At 39.4% G+C, this 27,657-nt stretch overlaps 1 protein-coding gene across 6 annotated transcripts in view; it reads right to left on the reverse strand.

The window, feature by feature from the left end:
• Nucleotides 1–480: 480 nt before the first annotated feature.
• LOC308077653 (protein NLRC3-like) overlaps nt 481–27,657 on the reverse strand; it is a 46,198-nt gene continuing 19,021 nt past the window's right edge. For 5 of the 6 annotated variants that reach the window (XM_080418480.1, XM_080418479.1, XM_080418483.1 and 2 more), the window contains 6 exons: nt 26,219–26,394; nt 21,731–23,522; nt 20,204–20,377; nt 13,615–13,767; nt 4,799–4,848; nt 481–1,841 (listed from right to left, as the gene is read on the reverse strand). In XM_080418480.1, coding sequence (XP_080274606.1) covers nt 1,297–1,841; nt 4,799–4,848; nt 13,615–13,767; nt 20,204–20,377; nt 21,731–23,522; nt 26,219–26,394 — 2,890 coding nt within the window. In that variant the 3' untranslated portion in view covers nt 481–1,296. The remainder of the gene's footprint in view (nt 1,842–4,798; nt 4,849–13,614; nt 13,768–20,203; nt 20,378–21,730; nt 23,523–26,218; nt 26,395–27,657) is intronic. The other variant, XM_080418482.1, reaches the window with a different exon arrangement.

Below are 27,657 nucleotides of genomic sequence, written 5' to 3' on the forward strand. Positions count from 1 at the left end.
TGAACTCCATTGGTCCCTGGCTCGCTGGGACCAACACATTCTCACTGTGTGGGGGTTGGGTTGTGTATCTAATGGGGTGTGTGTTAACTGCTGTCTATTGTTTTCCTTAAGTAGCCGACCAACAACTAATCTGCATACTAGGCTACTACAGCAGTATTGTGTAAGGCCATTGGTTCTCAAAGTGGGGTCCGGGGACCCCCATGAGTCCTTAGAGGGGTTCCAGGGGGTCCTCAGCAAAATGTGTTAATAGACCGTCACAATCATTTGAACCACTTAATCTGTGTTTTAACTTGACTATTCAAAAATAGCAGATCTACAAGCTACAAGCTACAAAATATTGGGTTCCAGGGACCCCCAGAAGCAAAGATTTGAGTTACAAATGTTCGCTTTAAAAAAATATATATATTCAAAGATTTGCACACATTTTCAAGATGTTTCAAAAATAGCAGATGTACAAGCTCATAGCGCGGCACTCGGTGCCGCGCTATGAGCTTGTACATCTGCTATTTTTGAACAGTGGTGGTAAAAGTACTAAATTGTTTTACTTAAGTAAAAGTATCAATACTGCAATGTAGAAATACTCTGTTACAAGTAAAAGTACCAGTATTCAAAATGTACTTGAGTCAGTACAACAAGTAAAAATACTCATTATGCAGAATGTCCCATTTAAAATATTCAAATGTATACAAATCTTTTGAAAATAGCAGATCAACAAGCTCACAATACGTCGCATTGTGAGCTTGTAGATCTGCTATTTTCAAATGGCCAAAATGTATATAGGGCTGAAGTAGTTAATGTATGTTTTGTAATAATAATCAAACCTAAAAGTAACTAGTAACTAAAGTTTTCAAATAATTGTAGTTGAGTAAAAGCACAATATTTCCCACTGAGATGTAGTGGAGTAGAAGTAAAAGTACTGAAAATTGGAAATACTCCAGTTAACAAAAAAATACCTCAAAACTGTACTTAAGTACAGTACTTGAGTAAATGTACTTAGTTACTTTACACCACTGTTTTTGAATAGCCAAATACATTTTAAAATGACACAGATGAGTTCCCCGATTGAATGGGTTAAACCATCTTTTATATTTTCCATTCGGAAAAGGTAAAATATTTAAATTTGTAATCATCATGATTACGTCACACTGAGTCACTCATGCCCAAATATGGAGACAATGATGTCAGACTTAGAAAGTCTCAACATGGTAACAGTAACAGTGGTAACCATGACAACCTGGACTCACTCAAACATGTTGAGTAACCATGGTGACCTAGTATCATCCTCAAATAGAGACTCTATCTCTGCTCACACAGAAACACTGAGGAGTTAGACAACCGGAACCGGAATCCAGCATAGAGAGGTTCAGTGAATGTGGTCTGGAAGGTGTACAGGTGTGTATGTGTGTCAGTGGACAGCCTGTAGAACGACAGAGTCCCAGCAGAACAGTCTAAATACACTGCTACTCTGTTGGAGCCAGAGGGACGAACAGGGAGGTCAGTCTCCTTCTTATTGTGTATGACAGAGTATCTGTTATCAGCACAGTGCAGACTCCAGGACTTGTCATTGTATCCAAGCCTAGAGTGAATCCAGCTATAAATACCTTTCCTGCTGATCCCTCTGAAAGTCACTGCTATATCAACCATTCCACTCCACTCTACCTCCCAGTAACAGCATCCAGTCAGACCCTCTGTACACAGAACCTGATCGTATATACGAAACCTGTCCTTATGAGGAGGATACGACTGATCCTGTCCCTCGATCCTTGTCACCTTTCTGTTGTTCTCAGACAGAGAGAGGCTTCTGTATGCTGTGTTTGTGTCCAGTGTGAGATGATGGTAATCTGATGAGAAAAAAACACAATAAACATTAAAACATCATTCACTGAAACACACGCACACGCACACACACACACACACACACACACACACACACACACACACACACACACACACACACACACACACAGCTACCACCTAAATAGTATTTCAGTATTCACCACTTAAAGCCGTATACTTCACTAACCCCGGGGTCTATACTTTCTCCTCCTTTTATCCATTTACACACCAAATCATTTTGCTGGAAAAGGCGGATATACAAGCTCACAGCGCGTCACAATGGGACACGTTGTGAGCTGGTAGATCTGCTTGTTCTGGCAAAAGTTCAACCTATTTCCACCAATTGTTGTCCTATTGTGACACATGCCCAGAATAGGGACGCAGGTATCTGTACTTTACTTGAGTATTTGTCTTTTTGGATACTTATGACTGTCACTCCACTTTATTTCAAAGACAAATATTGTACTTTTGACTTCACTACATTTCTAGGAAGGGCAAAAGTACACACCCACACTCTCCTCTCCTTCTCTCTCTCTCTCTCTCTCTCTCTCACTCTCACTCTCACACACACACACACACACACACACACACACACACACACACACACACACACACACACACACACACACACACACACACACACACACACACACACTCACACACACACATGCACACATTTGAAATATGTATTTATGTCCACATAAACAGAAGTGCAAGAATGCCTTGTACAAAGGACATAAACACTGTCAGTGCAGTCAGATAATGGGAAAACAGTCTGTTACAAAGTGCATATAAGTTACATACATATTGTTACATACAATAATATTGGCACACTTGTCACACACACTCTCTCTCTCACTCTCTCTCTCTCTCTCTCTCTCTCTCTCTCTCTCTCTCTCTCTCTCTCTCTCTCTCTCTCTCTCTCTCTCTCTCTCTCTCTCTCACACACACACCCTAGAGCATTGGTTCTCAAAGTGGGGTCCGGGGACCCCGAGGGGTCCTTGGGGGGGTTCAAGGGGGTCCACAGCTAAATGTGTATAAAAAATTGCAGATCTACAAGCTCATAGCGCGGCACCGAGTGCCGCGCTATGAGCTTGTGTCTCAGCATGTGTGCTAGTCTAGCCTCCTAACGCTGCTAGTCACGTGACAACAACACTACAGAGCACAGCAGCGCACCAGTGGTGGAAAGTAACTAAGTACATTTACTCAAGTACTCTACTTGATTTTGAGGTATTTTGACTTTACTGGAGTATTTCCAATGTTCAGTACTATTCTATTACTCCACTACAGTACATTTCAGATGCAAATATTATACTTTTACTCCACTACAATTATTTGAACATTTTAGTTAGGCTACTAGTTACTTTGTAGATTTTGATTATTATTACAAAACATACATTACCCACTTCAGCCCTATATACATTTCGGACATTTGAAAATAGCAGAAAATAGTATAAACTTGTGAAATGAGACATAATGAGAACTTTTTTTTTATTTTGATACCAATACTTTTGTACTTTTACTCAAGTAAATTTTTTTATTCGGTAACGGGGGAGCTGGTAGATAAAAAAAAAAACAATGTTGCACATTAACCCATTAAAGACGGGAAAACATCTGTGCCATTTTAGATTTTAGCGTCGGCTATTCATAAATAGCAGATGCACAAGCTCACAGCGTGTCACTCCGTGCTGTGCTGTGAGCTTGTACATCTGCTATTTTATAACCTTTTGGAAACATCTTGAAAGTGTGAGAACTACTGATTTAGAAGGCATTTAGTAGAATCGTCCTCAGGTCTTAATGGGTTTTAAGCTAATCATCTGGGGACCCCCCAAAATCATTTATGGACCCCCAGTTTGGGAACCGCTGCTCTAAGACACAGCTCATGGATATAGATTCCACAGAGACTACATCTGGAAGACTTTGAGCAGTTCTAGAGATCACTGCCCTCTGTACCAACCCGGGTATCTGGCCTTACAACCAGGCATGCAATGCTCATTTGGTATGTTCTTGCACTCTATTTCAATGACGTGACACGCACGTCGCTTAACACCTACACTGCAAGTCACACAATGGACAATTGATATGCATCTAGGCTTATTCCTATGTTAATTTGTTGGTGTGAGTCGGGACTCGGGAGCCTTTGAAAACTTTGTTGAGGTGCGAATTTAAAGTAGTTTTAAATCTATGCGTGCCTGCGTGTGCTCCTGGTCAAATAGGTTCCGGCACGGCGTGCAAGGCCGTCCAGTGAGCATTGCACCCCTGCTTACAACCCAGATACTCACGTGTTCCTACAGAGCCCTTCCCACTGATTCTCTTTCACCCTCTGCTGCTACTTCACCTTGTGAACCACTTGGGTTGGACATCTAGCTTTAACTTCTGCTTGGACACCATTGCAGCGGGTCTTGACTTATATGTTTAGATAACCAGTCAAAGCTTAGCCTAGGTCTTTTTTTTGGTTTTAACTTTATTTTGTTTTTAAATGTCTTTGTTAATTAGTTTTTAAAGCGGATTTGAAAATGTTTTTTTTTAAATTATTTTTTTTATAGTTTTAGTTTGATATTTGAATATGGGGTATTTGTAAGGGGTGAGATTCAAAATATGTTGTTCCAGGGACCCCCCAGAAAAAAATAATTTTCGCTTTAAAAAATAATGTATATATTTAAAAATTGAGCTTGTATATCTGCTAATTTTGAATAGCCAAAGACATTTTTTAATTACACACAGATGCATTCCCGGTCTTAAAGGGTTAAGGACTAGGCCAAGGGGGACAAAGAAACCCACCTGAATTCATAGAAGCTCTCCTGATCAGTTTATACAGATCAGCATCCAGGAAGAGGCCAACGTATAAACCATATAATGTCAAATGTGTGATATTGATACAGACAGACAGAAAGACAGACAGACAGACAGACAGACAGACAGACAGACAGACAGACAGACAGACAGACAGACATATACTCACATCTTGTAAGCAGTTGAGGATTCTGCCAGTCTTCTCCTCCATGAATCACTCTGTAGGAAGTAAAACAACAATGCATCAATGTCACTGTGGAACACATTAATGTCTCCAGTACCTGACATTACAGTGTTTCTCTATTATCTTGACCAGGCAGCTGGTCAGGCCAAAGTCTGGTTAATCACGTGCCGCCCAGCTTGGAGGAGAGGTTTTAGACATATTTAGTGTTTTTAAATGTTATAGTATAATTTATTCTTTTGCCATGACACCAGTTTGCAAGCCTTGGGCATATACCATGCAAAATTCACCTTCACATTTTAAATTGAAATGGTGCCTGTAAAAAACGGTAAAGGCTGAAAGTCCACACCAATGCACCATGGTCTTAAACATCGCAAGACCCTTCACCAGAAAAAAATATTACGGATTTTGTGGACCGGACATATCAGCCGCATATTCGTGAAAAGTATGCGGAAAATAGCAGATTAGCACAATGCTTTCACTTTCAAACATGTTTGAGGTCATTCTAACCTCTACTCGGCTTGTGTGAGCACCCCAGACAGTTTTTAAGTTGCTTGATTCAGTATTTAGATGTTTGATTTTCATTTTATCAGACACGCCCCCTTCCTACACAAACCCATTGTAATTTCAAACTCCATTTCATGTATCTTTTATCTATTTATTTTGAAAATCCAATTCAATGAAAAAAAAACAAAAAAACATGGCCCCCTCACATATTAGAAGGACATTTCTTTTTCAAAAAGTGAGCTTCTAGGCTCCCTAGTCCTCATCTTTGAAGCAGCTTCATGAAGCAACTTCTATTCCATTACTAGCCTTCAGACTTACAATCACTGTTCTTCTGAAGCAGTTAGTTTGTGCTTATTTATTAATTCATTAATTAATAACCTTTATATCACCCAGTGTGCGATCACTCTGGCCCGCCTCTCGAGGTCTGTCACCGGGTACAGAGAGGGGACTAAAATATGCGGTGGTCTGAAGGGCTTTCCATTCTCTTCAACCCCTGGAGCGGGTGGAGGGGAGAGGCAGTCCACCCGACTTGACTTTTTCTTTTTACTAAATAATCAGTTGTATAGAGAATAATGTTACTCCAGTAAAGTGAAGCATCAAACCATGAAATAAACAATACGTCTACCGGCTCCGGCCGTGGAAGTGAGCGGGAAGACCAGAGTCGACAGACCAGGAAATAATGCAACATGATTTTTTTCATAGGTCATGAAGTAACTAAATATAGACGTATTTCTTCAGCTGCTATTTTACATTTTAGAATTCTAAATGCACTCCTGTTCAAATGGCCTGTTTTGTCATGGCCCAAACAGGCACACCAGCTGACACTTGAGTGACAGGTGGCACTCATAACCTTGGACACGCCCAATTATTGATAAGAAGCTGCTTCTACTGTACTTCTAGCTTTGTTTTAGTTTTAGCTTCATTTGGTGTGTACAAGTCTTCAAGGAACTAGACCATGAATTTTAACTTTTTCTTCTTTTTTGTGTGTTTTTGGTCTCCCCTACCTCTCTTCTATCCCCAAAAATACCCCAGTTTGAACACTCTGCAGGCTTTCACAGCAAATCTGGGGTTTTCTGTAAATTGGTCTAAAAACAGGCCAAACTGATTTGGTTACAATCCCTCCTATTTTTCAGTTCCAACCAAAAAAAAACAAAACAAAAAAATCATTTTTTTTTTACTTTCTTTTTTACTTTTTCCACACAGAACCAGGAGATAACATGCATACAAACTGGCTCAATAGCGCCCCGTGCCAAACAGGACAATGTGGTATTGCAGGTGAAAGTGCTTTATAAGCCAGAGAGAAGTTAGTTGGAATGAGTATATCTGAGGCTTGATTTACTGTAGGCTCAAACCTTTTGAAAAATGTTTGAGGGACATAAACAATATGATATTAAATAAATATATTTTTTTTAAATTCATGGTGTAGTCCCTTTAACATGGTTAAAATTGAGTTTGAAGTTACAATGGGTTTGTATAGGAAGGGGGCATGCCTGATGAATATCAAATATCAAAATACTGAATCAAGCAACTTAAAAACTGTCTGGGTTGCACACAAAAGCCTGAGTAGTTGTCAAAATGACCCCAAACATTATGTGAAACATAAGTGAAATATCTCTTTAAATAGCTCTATATTCTGATGGCAATCATTTCTATAGATTGTTTGTTCAGTCGGGTGGTTCAGTAACAGGGTCTTCCCGTATTTTCAGCTCTTTAGTGTAGAGAAAGTGTCTCTGTGTCTCTGTGTCTCTGTGCTCTACTCTCTCTACCTGCAGAGATGCTACATGCATCTTATTTGATAGTCCAATAATATTACTGAACTAATCATGTTGTCAAAATGTGTTGTAATGGATTGGATTACAAAGTATCAAGTCAAAACTTGTCATGGACTGAACGCAACATGACATGTTTTGGAAGGGAGCTGGCTCCGTCTACTTGCTGTGTTGTTGTTATTGTTGATTGATTGCTGTGGACGGTGATGTGATGACTAGAAGTAGACTGCAAGGAGACATGATACAACCCTAGCCAATAAAATAAGTTATACAGAGGTAATAAACTGCTGTTCTGTACTGATTCAATGATGTATTCTAGCACAGGAAGTAAATATAACTATTATAATTGTGAAATACCTGACATTATCCGTGATGTCAACTGCTGCTTATACATGCATAAAGTATTCTATACTGTACACTAAGTACAGCAAATGTGGTGTGATTTTCTGTAGGCCTACTGTGCTGAGTAATACATCAGCAATGTATTGCTATAAAAAAAATCTATCCAGTGTCATTATTTATTTCTGCACATAACAAGGAGAAATGCAAGATGCAAACCATGTCATTGTATTAGTACATTCAGCTGAATGAAGCCTAGAGCTTTTTACTATATGCCATTGTGATTTACTAACAATCATAATAATAATACATTTTATTTATAACACACTTTACATTCTCACAAATCTCAGAGTGCTAAAATAACACCAACACCATACATTTCATTAGCAAGTGATTGTCTAATAAATCACATTGTTTCACTATAGATAGATAGATAGATAATTTTATTTCTGTGTCCTGCACACAAAGCGCCCAACCCTCATGGGTTTATAAGACACCATTTTACGTTTATAGCATGTTTTACAATGTATTTCACGTAGTACATTCAATTACATCTCAGAATTATACCTCAGAATTATACAGACTGTTCTGTCTTCTCTCCCAAGCTTGACAAATAAAGTCTGCCACAACAAAAGCTCCTTTAACAAAACATAACTCAAATTTTTCATAATCATCCAACTCAAGGAAATTTTCACAAATAGAAGACATCTTATTAACAAATATCTCTCTTATATCATCATACTTTGAGCAATAAAACAAAAAGTGTACCTCATTTTCAATTTCCCCAAGTTCACAAATCATACAATATCTCTCTTCCTCTGGAGTGGCATTAAACCTGCCAGTCTCCAGAGCCAATGGTAGTGTTCCTGACCGTATTTGTGCACATAGAGATCGTTGCCTTTTGCTTAAATTATACTTTACATACGGTTCTACAATGTATCTGTCTTTTATGAGACAATAGGTTCGTAACTTGGGCTTATACCATCTATCAATACACCATTGCTCTTTATATCTGGAAAACATTGTACTTCTAATTTTGTGAACGTCACATATTAACTTATTTTGAAAAATAAAAAACAAATCATTTGAATAAAATAAAGATCTCAATTCTTTTGTCCAAGAGTGACCAAATCTAAAATCCCAGTTAAAAATCTTTTTTGTCAGTCTCTGGTCAGACATCTTCACAAGCCTATTCCAAAGCCGAACCATTTCACATTTGTGTCTGATGCTTGGAGGTTCCCATCCCATATCCCCGTTAATTGCCAACACTGGAGTCAATTTATGGACTCCCAAAAAGGATCTAATAGCTCTATGATGCACAGTGTTACAACTTGTATGTTCCCGGAAACCCCAAACCCCAGAAGCATAGTCAGACACCGAACATACCCCTGATTCGTAGAGTTGTGTATAGGTGTTGAATCCTAAATTACCACAGTGTTTAACTTTGTTCATGACAGAGCCCAGTGCCCTGCCCGCTGACTGAGCTAGGACACCCACAGCATCATTAAATGTCATGTGCTCATCCAATGTCAATCCAAGATACTTATATTGGTCAGTATATGACAACCTTATTGACCCAAAATTAAACACAGCTGAACTTCTCTGTAGTGATTTTTGTCTGAAGTGTACTATTTGGGTTTTTTCCTGGTTTGCCTCCAGTCTCCATTTCCAACACCATTCTGCAACAATGTTCAGCATTAACTGCAGATCGCTCTCATGTTCAGCAAGTAAGACTATGTCGTCGGCATACAACAATATGCCTAAACTTTGATCATCAACAGTTATTCCCAAGCCAGAATCCTTAATTTTAAGGGCTAAGTCATTCACATAAATTGAGAACAATGTTGGAGACAAAATGTCTCCTTGTTTCACCCCAAATTGTTGAGGGAACCATCCAGTTCTGTATTCATTAATCTGAACACAGGCAACAGGTGCTTGGTAAAGAGACTTGATGGCATTATAAAAATTTCCATTGACTCCAGATTTTAACAACCTATACTGTAAAAAATCTCTATTAATCCAATCAAACGCCTTCTTGAAATCGATAAAACAAGCAAAGGTGGATTTATTCTGCTTAATTCTTGTATGTGTAATAGTAGAGACTACATATATATGATCAATACATGCTCTTCCTTTTCTAAAGCCATTTTGCTCATCAACAAGCAAACCTGTCCTCTCAAGATGGTCTACAAGTCTACTGTTTAAAAGTGAAGAGTACAGTTTATATATACAGCTAATAAGACTTATACCCCTATAGCTGAGTGGTAATTTTGGGTCATTCTTTGAAGACTTTGGAATAGGTTTAATGATACTCTTGTTCCATTGTGTAGGAATGATACCACTGTCAAAACAACACTGAAACAATTCAAATAAAACATTAAACAACCTTGGTGACTTCAGCACCTCATTAGAAATTTCATCAATTCCAGTAGCTTTTTTCATTTTACATTTGTCTATTGCATTTTGTACCTCTTCCCTTGAGAATTTGGCATTCAAAAACATGTTGCTACTGGTTATATCAGAATTCATTTGAGTTTCCATTACCTCTTTTAAACCAATGATTTCCTTCAAAAAGGTTTCATCAAATAAATGATTGCAACCAGAAAACAAATTAGCAAAATCCTTTCCCCATTTTTGCAAAACAACCCCTAATACTGAGCTACATTCACCATTTTCTAGCCTTACCTCCATTGGTATTTCCCTAGATTTTCTTGGTCCCAGCTTATTTATTTCGCTCCAAAACTGTTGGGGATTATGAGTGTGTAAATAATCAATTTGCAATGAAAGACCTCTATTAAAGTTGCGTTTTACATTAAGTATCCTCTTGTCAAATTCAGTTTGCCTTTTCTTAAATCCTATCTTCAGTTCTACTCTCAGATTTTTATTTTTACATCTTAGAAATTCTCTCTCTGCTGATCTTAAATTGTCCCACAAGGTCTGAAGATCTTGATTCCAGTAGGGTTTGTAGGATTTTCTGAACTTTTTATGACTGGCTTTCCGCTTACAATTTTGCAATACTGTATAGACACATCCCCAAAGTTTATCATACCAAGCATCTAACTCCTTTTGACTAAACTTTACACCTCCCAATTGCTCAGTTAGACCCAACAATATAGTGTTGTATTGTCCAGAGGCCAAAAACGACTCAGGGAGTTGCCTTGGTAACACATTTCTACTAGGATGCTGCGAATGTGAATCTTCTTTAACAAAATATGGTCTCACTTGGAACTTTAACAACAGTAAAGAATGGTCAGGTAATTTACACCTATCACCCAATAAAGAAAAACCCTCACCCCCTACTCTCTCAATTAACTCATTTGGTGTGAAAACACAAAATGTAACACAATTATTTAAACCTTCATGTGGAACAATAATATAATCAACTACTGCTTTACCTTTAACTGAGACTGAAGTAAAGTTGTCATTGCCCAAAGGCATTCTACCATTGAGTACACAGCCCTTAACATCTCTCAAAAACTCAATTAATATTTCCCCATAGCTATTAACGGTGCTGTCTAAATTAACTCTGGTAGGAATGTTATCCACTTCATTAATAAAGTCATCAAGGTTACCAATTCGGCCATTTAAGTCCCCACACAAATAGATAGCGTCCACATCAGACAATATAAACATCTGGGCTGTTAAGGACCCAAAGAAAGAATGAGAACCAGTTGATCTTGTAGATCCTTCTGGAGGTAAGTAGCAGGTGAAGATAACAAAACAGTAGTCAGAAAATCTATCCTTAAATTGTAGTGCAAGTATTCCTTCCACTGATTTATCCTTTATTTTAATTTCATAAACCTCAAATAATGTATTCTTAACGAAAAAACCAACACCCCCCGATCCTTTAACTGCTTTGATATGCATGGGTCGATTGTGACCAAACCAAGAATAGCCCTGTAAATCAATGACTTCATTTCGTTTTAAATGTGTTTCATTCAGTGAAATAATATCAGGGCTATGGTCAAATAATATAATTTTTCTAAGTTCACTGTTCCATGCAGTCCAACCGTTTATATTCCAATGTACTAATGTGAGATCGTCCGCATTTCGTACTTTAAAACTGTCATTATTTGGGGGTTGGGCAGTTACCTCTCAGTCATCCCCCGTGTTGGACCCCCTTCTTGTAGGTCCGCTGCCATCCCGGCTGGCACTGTTCTGGTGCTCCTGCTGGTCACGTTTCACCAGTCTCCCATTACCAGTTAGGAAATATTCCTTTCCAGACGGGAGTTCACTGAGAATGGTTCTGAAGTTCAAGTTGATCAACCTCTCTGTGTGTGACTTAGCAGAGTGAATGAAAACTCGGCCAAATCCTTCCTTGTCCCTCAGGTTTTTCTTACGACGCAATACAGCCACTTTGTCCTGCAGATTTCGGAACTCCACCTTGATTACACCCGGTCCCCGACCTCGCGGTGTCGTCCGCTCCGCGTTGACGATTTCAGGCACCGGATCACATTGTAGCACTTCGGATAATAAAGAGCTCGCCCTCTCCAGAGGGATTTCCCCCTCGATAAACGGGAGGCCCACAATAATGATAGACACCTCCGATTGGAATTTGTTAACTGGGCCTTTTGCTTCTTCCAGTTTCTTCTCGAATCCATCCATTCTAGCAGAGACATGGCCAATGTCAAGGTCAAGGTTTTGTTGCATTAGCTTTACTTTCGTGTCCATCTCAGATTTCAATTCCTCTCGGTCGTCCGCGATAAGTCGCTCAAGGCGTTTCACTTTAATATCCAAAAGCTTTTCAAGCGAGGTATGCACCTCCTCAATCTGTGCCTTGAGTGAAGCACTCTGAGATGTTAAGAGTGTTTTAAACTCATCCCGTGCGACTTGAGTTCTGCCATGATAGTATCCAAGTCACTGTTTGTGTTTTCAGTTTCCTTCTTTTCGTCATCCCTCCTTTGCCGAGTGCAACGGCCCGCTTTTTCAGCCATACTGTGGAAAACGACCGACTGATTCTTTTTTTGCCAAAGTTGTTCACGAATAAATCACTATTAACTCACAATATTAACTTTTTCCATAGAATTTCGGAGCACCGTTTGACACACGCTGCAACGCCCACGCATCTATAAATGTCCTGCAGGAACATTGGAATCTCAGTGTATAAATATGTTCCATGTACATGTATGAGTCTCAGAGTTACAGATAACCCACACACAGTTTTGTGTTTTTTTTACTTTTTCCACACAGAACCAGGAGATAACATGCATACAAACTGGCTCAATAGCGCCCCGTGCCAAACAGGACAATGTGGTATTGCAGGTGAAAGTGCTTTATAAGCCAGAATGAGTATATCTGAGGCTTGATTTAGGCTCAAACCTTTTGAAAAATGTTTGAGGGACATAAACAATATGATATTAAATATATATATATATATATATATTTTAAATTCATGGTGTAGACCCTTTAACATGGTTAAAATGGAGTTTGAAGAGGTTTGAAGAGGTTTGTATAGGTTTGTATAGGAAGGGGGGCATGCCTGATGAATATCAAATATCAAAATACTGAATCAAGCAACTTAAAAACTGTCTGGGTTGCACACAAAAACCTGAGTAGTTGTTAAAATGACCCCAAACATTATGTGAAACATAAGTGAAATATCCCTTTAAATTGCTATATTCTGATGGCAATCATTTCTATAGATTGTTTTTTCAGTCGGGTGGTTCAGTAACAGGGTCTTCCCGTATTTTCAGCTCTTTAGTGTAGAGAAAGTCCATTTTCAGGTTGGGATAACAATTTCAACATTTAACATTTAAGCTGATAAATTGCTACTCTCTCCTGATTGGATGAAATTGTCAACTCACAACAATAATAATAATAATAATAATAATAATAATAATAATAATAATAATTATTATTATTATTATTATTATTATAATAATCTTTATTTATATAGCAAATTTCAAAACAGAGTTACAAAGTGCTTCACATAAACATTAATACACACAATTAAAAATGAGGAAATGAGAATAACAGATAAAATGATAAAGTTAACATGATTTGGTGGGAAAATCTATTTATTAAAGAGACGAAGATATGAGGAGACCCCTGTTACTGAACAAACATTAAAACATGTCCTTCAATTGCCCAGTCCAAATTTGCATCTATTCACTGCTTTGCATACAGTGTGAACACACCATAAGGGAAACACTGCATTATCCAGAATGAACACAGTCCACATCTACTCACTTGAGATTCTCCACTGCAGCAGACAGCAGCGTCAGTCCAGAAGCAGGCAACGCATTGAGACGGAGGTCCAGTTCTCTCAAATGGGAGGGATTTGATTTTAGAGCTGAGGCCAGAACTTCACAGCTTCTCTCTGACAACCCGCAGTTAGTCAGTCTAAATGAAGAATAAAACACCAGATGTTCAATTGTTTGCAATAAAATACATAGTCCTTGCATAGAGAGCCTGCTTACAAACATCTATTAAAGGACCTGGTTTTGGAGTAGGGACCTAAGAGATAGAAAGCACAGGCAGGCAGGAGTAACCTGAACTAAATAATCTTTACATAATCTTTGCTGGTTGCCAAAGACAACCTCTGACATTGTACGTTTCTGCAAAACATAGATATGTTGAATACATTATGTATGCAAATAACATGGCATATCAATATTTTAATAGAACACATGAAAGTCTAATGTATGCTATGTAGCCTAAATATTTCTAATAGGTATTGTATACAATTCATTTTCATATTATTCAACATTTAATCTCAATAATTGATCTTCTTCATCCTTGTTTTTATCTAATTTTACCAAGAGGACACTGTTTAATGATATCTTTGCAGTCATGTTCTTCTGGAATGTGTTCAACTATATTACTCCAACTACCAGCATGCTTTGCACAGCACCATTCCAAAAAGCTCCTCCTGGAGTTGTTTCACTTTTCTCCTCCTCCTTGTTGGAATTACCCTCCCCCCTCTCTGTGTCTCTGTCTGTGCTCTACTCTCTCTACTAGTACAGCGGGTTAACTCCTGTTTTTGAGCAAATCGTGCACTTTTTGTAAGAAGCGTGAAATTTTCAGCATAATTAGTAAATAATATAACATTAATTTTCAGAAGGGGAGGGAAGTCAGATTTGACCTCTGAGGAGTGAGGACCGTGAGAGGTCAAATCCAAAATGGCCGCTAGTCCAACTTAAGTTTGGAACCAAACACAGTAGAAAAAAATTTAAAGTATCATTTCCAACTAAATAGGGGATGCCTTTTCATTTGGTGATACTTTCGAGATCACCAGATTTCAAGGACATGCATTTAGGTCGAGGTCAAGGTAAAAATGTGCCCAAAAATATAGTGCAATGATTTCCTCAGAATCAACACATGGCAGTGTAACAAACATGGGTCTCTTATATATACACCAACAATGCACATCTGAAGAGTTTTAGACAATTAATTAATTAACATTCCTCTAGCAGAGGGCAAGGAACTTTATGTAACCAATGCAAGTGGAGTCGTCTGTTCTCCTGATTTTCCTGCTGATTCAAACTTGGCCTAACCTGCCCCATGTTCACAAGAGGAGGCTGACACTCATCTGCTTCTGCATGTGGCAGACACTGTGCTAAAGGGGTGTAAGAAGGTGACCATACTGTTCATACTGATGTGGTAGTACTGTCTTTGGCTTCATTCCGATGAGCTGTGGGTTGCCTTTGGTGTTTGATCAAGCTTTCGGTACATAGCTGTTCATGAAATAGTTGCCACAATGACTCCAACACAGTGTCTGACTCTCCCAGTCTTTCACGCTTTCACCGGGTGTGACACTGTATCTGCATTCGCTGGCAGAGGAAAAGAGACTGCCTGGGAAACTTGGAGGTCATTCCCAGAGGTGAATGAGACTTTCAGTGAGACTACACATGCCAAGTTAGGTCAGTGAAGGATCAATGTTCAAGAGCGATTTGTGGTGCTCATGTACAGTATGTATGACCGAACCAGTGAGTGCACGGAAGTGAATGATGCCAGGAAACAGCTCTTCACACAGAAGTCAAGAACACTAGAGACATTCCTCCAAACTCAGGCAGCTCTCAAGCAACACATCAAGCACACTTGCTACCAGGCCAACTGTTGGAACCAGGCATGTCCTGGAACCAGAGCCATCTGACCGGGGCTGGACAAAGGAAACAACTGGGTGGCAACCATTTTGGACCACTCTCTCTGAAGCATCAAAATCGTGCCATGAATTTATCCACTGTCGCTGCACGAAAGGGTGTACAGGACGATGCAAGTCTGCCAAAGCTGCACTCAAATGTACTGCACTGTGCATTTGTTCTGGAGACTGTTACATTTTGATAATTAACATTATAACTTTGTTTTTGGTCTTGTTTTTCCCTCTTTCCTGTACGCAAGATGTGACTATAAAGAAGCCTTGAACCTTCATTATTGTCATTTACTATTAATTTATGAATATAGACTACCACCATGGGTTTATTCTGTTTATTGCGGAGAAGGCATGGCGAGAGAGTATGTTTTACCCCCTGTCCGTCCGTCCGTGTGTCCGTGTGTCCGTCTGTCACCAGCTAATCTCCGGCACCGTTGGCCCGGTCGCTCCGAAACTGTGCACACACACTCCCTGGATGCCAATTCAGAACTTCTGCCCCAAATCTTTCACATGGGCCTGTTATAGCGCCACCAGGAGGCCGATTTGTGCAAAACCCATTTTTTTATATTACTCCTACAAATTTTATCCAAACGTCATGCAAATCAGTACACAGTATCTCTATAGTCATGTGATCAACACGGATCTGTCCGATTTCCCATATTCCATCCTCATTTCCTAAGGTTGGCTTCCAAAGTTTGCAGGATTGGTCCGTTTTGAACAAAAAGCCTCAAAGTATACACACAGCTTGCAATTTCCGTGAAGTTTCACACGCACATTCCCACTAGGCCGAGGAAGAAATGCCAACCTTCTCACATTGGCCTGTTATAGCGCCACCAGCAGGTCTAATTTAGCAAAACACATTTTTGGAACAAAATGCCTCAAATCATGAATGCAGTGTCAATGCAAGAATAAATGGCACGGTTGGCACCCTTTACACATTGGCCTATTATAGCGCCACCAGGAGGCCAGAATAACGTACCTGACCTGGCGGAGACCTGTGCTCCGAGGAGCACTTTTTCTAGTTTGTTTTGTATTATTCACATTGTCACAAAATGGAAGAACAGTTTCACTATATTGCAGTATAACCCAGTGTCCCAGCTAACATATACTTATTACTATGTAATTTGACCTTGACCTTGATTTAATGTATGTCCTTGGGTTCTGGCAATCTCCAAAGTATCATCAAATGAATGGGCAACCCCAACTTAGTTGGAAAGAACGCCTTAAATGTTTTTTTTAAAGTATTTAGACATTCAGACCCTGTAAACGGGTGGCCATCTTGGATTTGACCCCTCAGAGGTCAAATTTGACTTCCCTCCCCTTCTGAAAATCAATGTTATATTATTTACTAATTATGCTGAAAGTTTCAGCCTTCTTACAAAAAGTGCACGATCGTATTGCTATTCCGCTCTACTATACCTGCAGAGATGCTACATGCATCTTATTTGATAGTCCAATAATGTTACTAATGAACTAATCATGTTGTCAAAATGTGTTGTAATGGATTGGATTACAAAGTATCAAGTCAAACTTGTCATGGACTGAACGCAACATGACATGTTTTGGAAGGGAGCTGGCTCCGTCTACTTGCTGTGTTGTTGTTATTGTTGATGGATTGCTGTGGACGGTGATGTGATGACTAGAAGTAGACTACAAGGAGACATGATATAACCCTCGCCAATAAAATAAGTTATACAGAGGTAATAAACTGCTGTTCTGTACTGATTCAATGATGTATTTTAGCACAGTAAGTAAATATAACTATTATAATTGTGAAATACCTGACATTATCCGTGATGTCAACTGCTGCTTATACATGCATAAAATATTCTATACTGTACACTAAGTACAGCAAATGTGGTGTGATTTTCTGTAGGCCTACTGTGCTGAGTAATACATCAGCAATGTATTGCTATAAAAAAAAATCTATCCAGTGTCATTATTTATTTCTGCCATGACATGGTTTGCAAGATGCAAACCATGTCATTGTATTAGTACATTCAGCTGAATGAAGCCTAGAGCTTTTTACTATATGCCATTGTGATTTACTAACAATCATAATAATAATACATTTTATTTATAACACACTTTACATTCTCACAAATCTCAGAGTGCTAAAATAACACCAACACCATACATTTCATTAGCAAGTGATTGTCTAATAAATCACATTGTTTCACTATAAATGTCCTGCAGGAACATTGGAATCTCAGTGTATAAATATGTTCCATGTACATGTATGAGTCTCAGAGTTACAGATAACCCACACACAGTTTTGGCCAAAACTTGAATATAACATGAATATTTTTGGTGTAACTGAGACATATTGCACAGGAATGCTACGCACACCAAATTCTTTGTAGTGGTGCCGGCCCACGGCAGAAAGATCCAAAAGATAGTTTTACAGAGACAATAAGGTGGCCGCACACACGTGTAGAGAAGAAGGCAGTTAGCTGCCGAAACATTGGTTTCAATTGCTAATTCTAATAAAAAATGTGCACTTTTGCTACCAGTGTGTGGACAACTTATTGTCTTTTGAAGACTATCTTGAAGACATATGCCTTAATTTGTGTGTGAGTTTTTTTTTTATAGCTCTGCTGTGAATTAGTTGCGCTAGTTATTATTACAGGTAGTATAATACTGTCTATTAAATGCCTTTTTATTGACCGCTCTCACCCACTGGTGGTGGAGTAGGTTGCAGTGATGCAGGTGGACAGTGTGATTACAGACTATCTCTAAGGTAGATAAGACCACAGTATGTGAGAATGCAGGGATGCCGGTCTGATAGTGTGTTAGTGGGCCAACACGGGTGCTCCCCAAGGCACTGTGCTGTAACCTTAATGCTCAGTCTGTATGCTTAATCATAATACATTTTCTTGTATTTGTCTTCTCTTGGTTTTAACCTGTACCCCCCCCCCGTCCCCTTTTTTTGTTGTTGTTGTAATGTGTCTTTAACTAACCTTACTGTATGCCTGTATGAGCTATGGGGTATTTGAAGTTCCCATTTGGGAATTAATAAAGTATCTATCTATCTATCTATCTATCTATCTATCTATCTATCTATCTATCTATCTATATCTATCTATCTATCTATCTATCTATCTATCTATCTATCTATCTATCTATGCTGTTCACCATCTACACCACTGACTTCAGTTACAACTCTAAGACCTGTCACCGCCAGAAGTTCTCGGATGGCAGCCGTCAGCTGAATCACAGGTGAGAACACAAGGGAGCACGATGACGTGGTGAGGGACTGTGAGGTGGAGTGAGATGAACTGGCTCTGGCTTAATGCCAGCAAGACCACGTGATGGCTGTGGATTACCACAGGAGCAAAAGGGTCCCTCAGGTTCCTAGGGTCATATTTTGAGATGGGGGTCGGCGGACAAATACATATCATTTTGGGGGTCCCCGACATGAAAACGTTTTGTTCCAGGGACCTCCCCAGAAGCAAATATTTGACTTAAAAATTTTGTTTCATAAAAATATATGTATTCAAAGATTTGCACACATTTTCCACGATTTTTCAAAAAAAGTGCAGATCTACAAGCTCGTAGCGCGGCACCGAGTGCTGCGCTACGAGCTTGTAGATGGTGTGTGTAACAGGATGCTGCAGTCTTATCAGTCAAGCTTGCTATACATTCTCCATAATCTCCAAAGATAAAATGTTAATCCAATGTTAATTTGGTGTATCAATGATGATGCGAAACAGCATTGGCCACGCCAAGAGAGACATTTTCTATCTAGTTAATCCAGAAATTAAAATAATGCTTTTTAATAGCAAGAACATAAGAGAGAAGAGAGAAGTGCGAGACATATGGAAAGTTGTCTCTGCATTCCACAGTGTGCATCAAGTTTTAAAATACATGTTTGGAACATGTTTACATTATTTAAATACAAGCACATAAAGGTGTCATTGACTCTATATATTTTGCAGTTCAACAGTGCCATGGCTTTTGTATTCCATCTCCCATAGAGCAGGGAGGTTAAATCCCATAGCCCCGCGAGTGCCGTGACTTTTTAGATCCAAGTCCAAGAAGACTGTGGGACTCTTTTTGCAACGTTATTTAAACAATCAGGTTTGGGCTGTTTACAGTATGTACATAATGCATGCGACAAGGAATAGATTGTTCCAATTGTTCAAGTCCGGTTTGACTTAACATTGACAAGACACTGCTCATTTGTGTTGAGCCTTTAGTGGGAGTTAATCATTCTAACCAGGCTTTCTCAGAGATTCCTGAGTGAAAGAAAGAAGGACTAAGCCAATCCCGCAGTAGCAGAGTGGCGAGGGTGTACAGTGGTGTCGAGGGAAGGGAGGACCTCACTTCCCACGACAGTGAGAGAGTAGCTATAAAGTATTGCAGCACATCCGGGACAGAGGCACAGCATGAGGACAGGAGGAGAACAGTCCATCAGGACAGGATGGGAAGAGGGGCATGGCAGAGTCTGAGGACGTGGCAGTGAGTAACGGGCTGAATCCATTGAGCTCTAAGATGTAAAGGCAGTGGAAGAGTGGAGAAGCTCTTTGATAAAAAGTGCTATATAAATCCACCATTTACCGTTATTGTACTTCACCATGCTATCAAACTCATTCAAGTCTTCAAATAAAGTTAATTTACAGTATTGATATAATCTCATAATAAATGACAAAACAAAACAAAAGAACACTGTTAAATGAATCTGACCTGAGAATTTCCAGTCTACAATGTGGACTCTTCAGTCCAGCAGAGAGGACGTTCAGTACTGAAATGTGTAGGATGGGGTCACTCAGGTGCAGTTCTCTTAGATGGGAAGGATTAGAGCTGAGAGCTGACGCCAGAACTTCAACATCTGTTTTTCTGAGTTTACAGCCAAAAATGCTGTAATTAACGATTAAATGTAAAATTAGAAATGATCAAAGCAGATTAGGCAGAGTTCATTGACAAGGAAGTTAACGAAGAAATATTTTATCTAGTTACAGTATCTTGACATTAAATAAGAACAATAACTTTTTAAATTATCGAATAGCTAATCAGGACACGAGCATAATAAAGAGGACTTGAGTTCTCTTGTTCTGTGTGGCACAATATGTGTGTCCCCTGTTGGTGTGCATGCATGTCATTGTGTATTGAGAGTCTTAATTATATATCAGTCCAGAATGGATATGTAGTTGAATATTATGTATTTTGTGATTCTGTACAGACATCCATAACACTTCTTCAAACTACCTCAGTCATACTTGCTGGATATATTTTCCACCTGCACATTTCTGACTTCCATAGTGCCATTTACGTGTTGCAATCTTATTACTCATGCACTTTATGTATACTGTACTTTGTATATTGGATTATTCTGTTCTTTCTCCTCTATGCTCTCTTTCCCTATTCCTCTATTATAACTATTAGTGTAACTGTGTTGTAAGCTTGCATACAAATTAAAACCTGAATTTGTGTGATGTGACAATTCTGATTCTGATTCCACTTGATACTGTATGTAATATAGTTGGTTTTAGTTGACTAGATATTTGAATCAAATTGATGTTGGTTACCACCATGTATGTTGATCCAATTAGACAACTTTAGTCCAATAACCTGAAATTATTAGCTTTAGACGATAATTAAACTGTTACTGTTTAGGTATTGAATTGTTACACATAGCTACTAGCTGCTGTGGATTTATAGGTGTGCACTATTGAAAGTCAACACTGGGAGAGTTGTCAGTTGTGTCTGCGTACTCTTGGTACCATGGTGTGTTTTGCATCAATACATGATTATTATGGAATCAAGCAACAGCCCATGCTTATTTCACTATTCATTTCTTACACTCACTAATTTCTTAGAATCACAATTTTTTCTAAGAAATTCAAAATGTGTGTTTACCCTGCTTTATTGGGGACTCGCTTTTATTTGCCCCTCTATTTGAGACCTGGGCAGAATATAAGGCCTGGTTATTATTGTATCTTTTATGTTGACCATCATTTCGAGTTAGATGTGATGGCTGAGTTACTCTGTTCTAGTATGTCTGTATTCACATGACTACTATCTCTCAAGCACCACTGCCTCAAACATGTAGTGTTGTTGTTAATGGGAATAAACACAGAAGCACCCCAGAGGAAGTGGACTAAGAAAGGGGAGGAGCCAAACCAACTTCTTGGGTCTACACACAAAAGGAGGTGGTGTCCCAGTCAGATGCAAAAACAGGATGGTTTCCCAGATTGCATTACTAGTACTAACCGAGCCTTTTTGCAGTTCCTCACAGCTGGAATCAGTCTTGATCGCCCCCTCTCTGATGTGTTGTATTTGCCCATGTCCAACTCATCAAGAACCTCCTCTGACATCTGTAGCATCATGGCCAGAGCTGAACACTGGGTCTCAGTCAGTTCTGTCTTTGATCTGTCCCCGGACTTCAGGTACTGTTGGATCTCCTGATGTACTGAGTGGTCGTTCATCTCCATCAAACAGTGGAAGACGTTGATGTATCTGTCAGGAGAGGGCGTCACATTGTTTATCTTCTTCAGATTGGTGATGGCTTTCTGGATGCTCTCTGGATCGTTCTTTGTCTGACCCAGAAGGCCTCCTAACAAACTCTGATTGGATTCCAGTGAGAGACCATGAAGGAAGCGGACAAAGAGGTCCAGGTGTCCATTTTTACTTTTCAGGGCTTTGTTCATGGTTCTATCCAGGAAGTAATCCAGGGAACTGACAATCTTAGAAGTGACGCATTTTCCGACAAATTTCATGAGTACCTCTACATTCTTCTCTGTGAAACAGTGGTACAGGTAGACTGCAGCCAGAAACTCTTGGATGCTCAGATGAACAAAGCTGTAGACCGTTTTCTGGAAGAGCACACTCTCTCTTTTGAAGATCTCTGTGCACACTCCTGAGTACAGTGAGGCTTCTTTCACATCAAGACCACACTCTTCGAGGTCTTCTTGGTAGAAAAGTATGCTTCCTTTCTTCAGATGTTCAAAGGCCAGCCTGCCCAGTTTCAAGAGAACCAACCAGTCAGGCTCCATGAGCTGCTGTTGATTTTCCTCATTAGCGGCATCATACTTCTGTTTCTTCCTCTTTGTCTGAACCAACAGGAAGTGGCAACACATCTCAGTCAGGGTCTTGGGCAGCTGTCCTGTCATATCTGTCGTCAACATGTCCAGCAGAACGGTAGCAGTGATCCAACAGAAGAGTGGGATGTGACACATAATGTGGAGGCTCCTTGAAGTCTTCATGTGTGAGATGATTCTGCTTGACAGCTTCTCATCACTGAATCTCTTCTTGAAGTACTTCTCCTTCTGGGGGTCTGTGAACCCTCGTACTTCTGTAACCATGTCAACACATGCAGGAGGGATCTGATTGGCTGCAGCAGGTCTGGTAGTTATCCAGAGCAGAGCTGAGGGGAGGAGCTTTCCCTTGATGAGGTTTGTCAACAACACGTCCACTGAGGATGTCACTGTGACATCAGAAACAATTTCCTTTTTGTGGAATTTCAGTGGAATTCTGCTTTCATCCAGACCATCAAAGATGAACGCAACTTTCCAGACAGCGAGCTGCTCTGCTGTGACCTTCTTCAATGTTGGGTGGAAATCATGGATCAGTGTGAGAAGACTGTACTGCTTATCTCTGACCAAGTTCAGCTCCCGGAATGAAAAGGTAACCACAAGATTTACATCTTGATTTTCCAAACCCTTTGCCCAGTCCAGAGTGAACTTACGAACACAGAAGGTTTTTCCAATGCCAGCGATGCCCTTGGTCAGAACTCTTCTGGCGGGTGTTCTGCCAGGTCGGGGTTTAAAGATGTCACAGCAGCTGATTGGTGTGTCATGGAGGTCCTTCATCTTGGAAACGGTCTCAAGCTGCCTCACTTCATGTTGGGTATTAACCCCTTTACTCTCTCCCTCTGTGATGTAGAGATCTGTGTAGATTTTGATGAGGGAGGTTCCAGTCTCTTCATTGATGCCGTCTCTCACACAATCCAGACTGTTCAAACTGACTTTATAATCGTTTAATTCCTCCTGATGACTGACATCTGCTATGAGAAGAGAATGAATATAGTTGAATCATTCACAATTATTTATAACTTTACATCTTTACAGCACACACACACAACTAGAAATGGAAAAAAAGAACGGCTAAAATGGACTAATTCCATACAGAAAATATGAGGGACTCTCCCTGGCAGCGGAAGCTGTGGCAGAACTGCAGGCGGAGGAGCCGGCAGCTGCCACTCTGCCGCTGCCGCCCCGCCGCTGCCGCCCCTACTCTCTGCCACCGGTGGAGCAAACTGGTCTGATTTGCAGTTGATCAATATTGATTAATGTAACATTAATAACGTATTTTTTTAAATAATTTATATACTGTATATTATTCAGATTCAGTAGGACTATTTAAAATGAAGGACCGGTCCGTCAGTCAAACTAGTCCCCCCAAGGCCTGTGAAGAAAGAGTCCTACGAGGTGTCTCTCCCTCACCATGTTCTAATCCTTGTAATATAATACTATAGTATTAATAGCTAATCTAATTTGTCAGGTTTTAATCGTTTTGTGGTAAATTAAATAAAATAATAAAATACATTTAAAAAAAGTAAACCCTAACCTCAGTAAAATATTCTTCCTCATGAGTGCATGTTAATGAGGGCATGTAACACCCCCACGTAGCGTGCTTGATAATGTTGACTGGACAAATCAGAATCTCTAATGGGTGTCTCTAATTGTATTTGAACTGTTATTGACAGTTTGTACTTAAAAAAAAAAAAAATCGAACTAATCGACTGATTATTTTATTTCAAATGTTAATAAAAACGAACTAAATTACTAATTATTTTATTACAATGATTAGTAGGCTACATGGTGAGGGATAGAACCTCGTAGGACTTTTTCTTCACAGGGCCCTGGGGGGACTATAGTTTGATTGACGGACCGGTCCCTCATTTTAAATAGTCCTACTGATTCCGCACTGCCGCTCCACCGCCGGCAACTGCCGGTCCACCAGCAACTAAACTAGCAAACCCACTTAATTTTTTGTTTTAAACTAAACTGAAATTGAAAATAAAAACGGACACTATTCACTAAGCTCAAGCACCCTAATCACCAAGAATACATTTAAGTCTATGAAGTGTCATATTTTAGGGGAATCTGTCCGAAAAAATGTGTGTTGACCCCTTTGACATTTTCTGTAATGGTGGCTTCTAATTACCATAGTTAGGAGAATGCTTACCACTAATTACATTTAAAATGCCTTAATCGCATTGTCTGACCCTCAAAACATAGAAACCTTAACCTTAGAAAAGTTATTGAATAAAAAGTTACAATTTGGCAGCTATTTTGTTATGCAAATAGGATGGTCAAAACCTTAAAATGTTGCTTCGGAACCATTTTCATATTCAGCACCTTTAAATTATTTTAAATTGCCTAGTTCCCCACTTTTACCCCAAATATCTCTAACATCTCAGACGCCCCACTGGTCTATTCCAAGGGTTCCCAAACTTTTCAGGCCGTGACCCCCAAAATAATCACCCACCCTGACAAGCACTTCGAATTGTTTCGAATTGTAGGCATTACATTTAGTTTGACTCGGTTCCAAAGATCAATATTGTGAAAATAGCTGATCTACAAGCTCACAACGCCTCGCACGGTGAGGCTTGTAGAGAGCTTGTAAATTGGCTATTTTTTACAATGATTTGATAATTTGACCAATCTGGTATTACAAAGGTCTTAAAAATCATAAAATTGTCACTTTAGAAATGTGCAGATACCATGTATACATGTATACTGTATGTGGGTTTATTTGCTGTTGAGTGAGAAAACAATGTTGCACATTAAGCTAATCATCTAGGGACCACCTAAAATCATTTGGAGACCCCCGTGGGGGTCCCAACCCCGTTTGGGAACCACTGGTCTATTCTACCTCATGATAGATGATAATCTGTAGAGTAACTGATTTTACTTGAGTACATAACGTTGTTTGCAAATATTCAGGTCATGCCTTTTTGCAAGCCTCAGTCATTATAACATAATTCTACGTAGTAAAATATCTGCAAGATGGCCATAGGAATGGCCTCTGAAAATGCATGTATTCTAATACATATAAAGTTGCCATATTCTGAAAAATCGGCAGGTCAGCAAAGAAGGTCAGCAGTTGGGAATTTGTTATTAAGGAATTGAATGACCCAAAACCACCTTTAGAAAATATTCATACCCAAAGTATACCCAACTCGGTCCTTTTGGACTTTTATTGGCCACTAATTGGTTAATTATGCTATTGCTAATTGCTCAACACTCAACTCTTGGCAACAAAGTTGAATTTCATACACTAGGCCTATAGGTTCAATAGTTAAAGTTTATAGAAAACAAAATGTCTGGGCCCAAGACATTTCCACTAGTCGATGTTAATACAGAGATATGGTCATACATTCCCCCCTATCCAATATTAAAATTGCTCAATGATGACAACTAGTCAGCAGGTTGTTTCATGAATGTGTATTGACAATATTTGAACACATTTCCCACCCCACCTCACCTCATGGGCTGCCGGCCTAATTCTATAAGAAAAAGAGCTAAACTAATATCATTGGCTCATTTGTTTAGTTTGTATTTATCTTCGCTATTTGGACATGATAAATCAACTTCAATATGTAGTCTAAAAATATCTTCTCCCATTTAAGCCATTAACACTAATTCAGTGTATTAACATGAAACATGAAGTACTGCCAATTTTGTCCAGTCTTACTTTGTCCACTGCTGGTTTGACTGGATGTCTTCAGTCCAGGTGTGGCTCTGGATCTCTTTCCACTCTGGGGACCACAGTGTCCACAGGTTGTAGAGACTGGATCTGTCAGAACCTCCTCACACACTGAGCACCTGGACGCCTGCCCAGTCACAACACTACTGCTCCTCTTCCTCTCTCTGTGGAGATAGACAATGCATTATTATACAACAGTCTTATATGACTTATGATATGTGACATAAATGATATATATAGCCCCTTAAAATGTATTGTTTTCCCAATACTCCAAAGGCAGCGTTGCATTCAACTGTATGTGACGCAGCCCTCTGAGGGACTGAGAGAAGCTGAGATCAGCCAATCTGGACACATGTTTCAGTCAAATCATCTGTAATGTTAACGCTGGTGAACAAGGCCATTCTACACATTCACAACAGGTGGCAATGTGATGTGTTGTGAGATTTTAGGTCTGCTATGTGTAGAGGGTGGTAAACAAAAATACCCCCCAAAAAGTTAACCCCTATTATGTTTTATTTTATTTATTATTGCCATTGCATTTATTTTCACTGAGTTTTACAAAGATATTCATTGCATTTGCATTGGTAGTGTGGTTTCATTGTGCTCTTTCACATCCAGCCCACTAGAGGGCGCTTACGGATTATGCTACGTTTTCAGCTGAAATTCCTCAGAATAAAGCAGTGAAACCATCAACATAAACAGAGCCTGTCATGTCTGTTTATACCTTGTACAGGTTAATAAAACGGAACATAATGATCAGAATAAGAATTATATAAATGTTAAGAATCTAATGTTGTAAAGGGTTGGACTAAGTTAATGTACTGTCTCAAGAAAATGCGTTTTGAAGAATGTTAAAGAGAGTGTAAAACTGGTTTCAGGTGGACAACGTGTCCCATACTGATACTCAGGCATGCAAACAGACCAGGGGTGAAAAAGGTGACAAGACCAAACAAGCCCAACACTGTTTTAGGGGGTGGGAACACCACAGTGTTAAGCTATAGACCCCTTAACAGACAACGTCACACTGATAAGAACCAGTATGCTCGCGCAGGCCGGCACCAAATGAAACCCATTCTGTCATGTCTCGCTAGGACGCTTCTCACTAGCCAACACACAACTGAAACCAGCGCACCCCGAAACAATATGTTGGGAATTGATTGCATGAAACAATCACCTGTGCGTCCAGTCTCAATGTTTCACCTGTTTCCTAGGCTGTGTGTTTTCCACTTCCTGTCGATTTGATCCAATGAAATCCAATGAAACTGGTCAGATGACCAATGATATCCAATGAAATCGACAGGAAGTGGAAAACACACAGCCTAGGAAACAGGTGAATACTCTTTGGATATGAACTCATTGACTCATACATGTAAATAGAAAATGTTGTTTCCCTGTACTGTCTTCACTGTGAATATGTGTTTGTCAAT

The sequence above is a fragment of the Gymnoscopelus braueri genome (genome assembly GCF_963280865.1).
Source record: "Gymnoscopelus braueri genome assembly, chromosome: 21".
NCBI classification, from domain to species: domain Eukaryota; kingdom Metazoa; phylum Chordata; class Actinopteri; order Myctophiformes; family Myctophidae; genus Gymnoscopelus; species Gymnoscopelus braueri.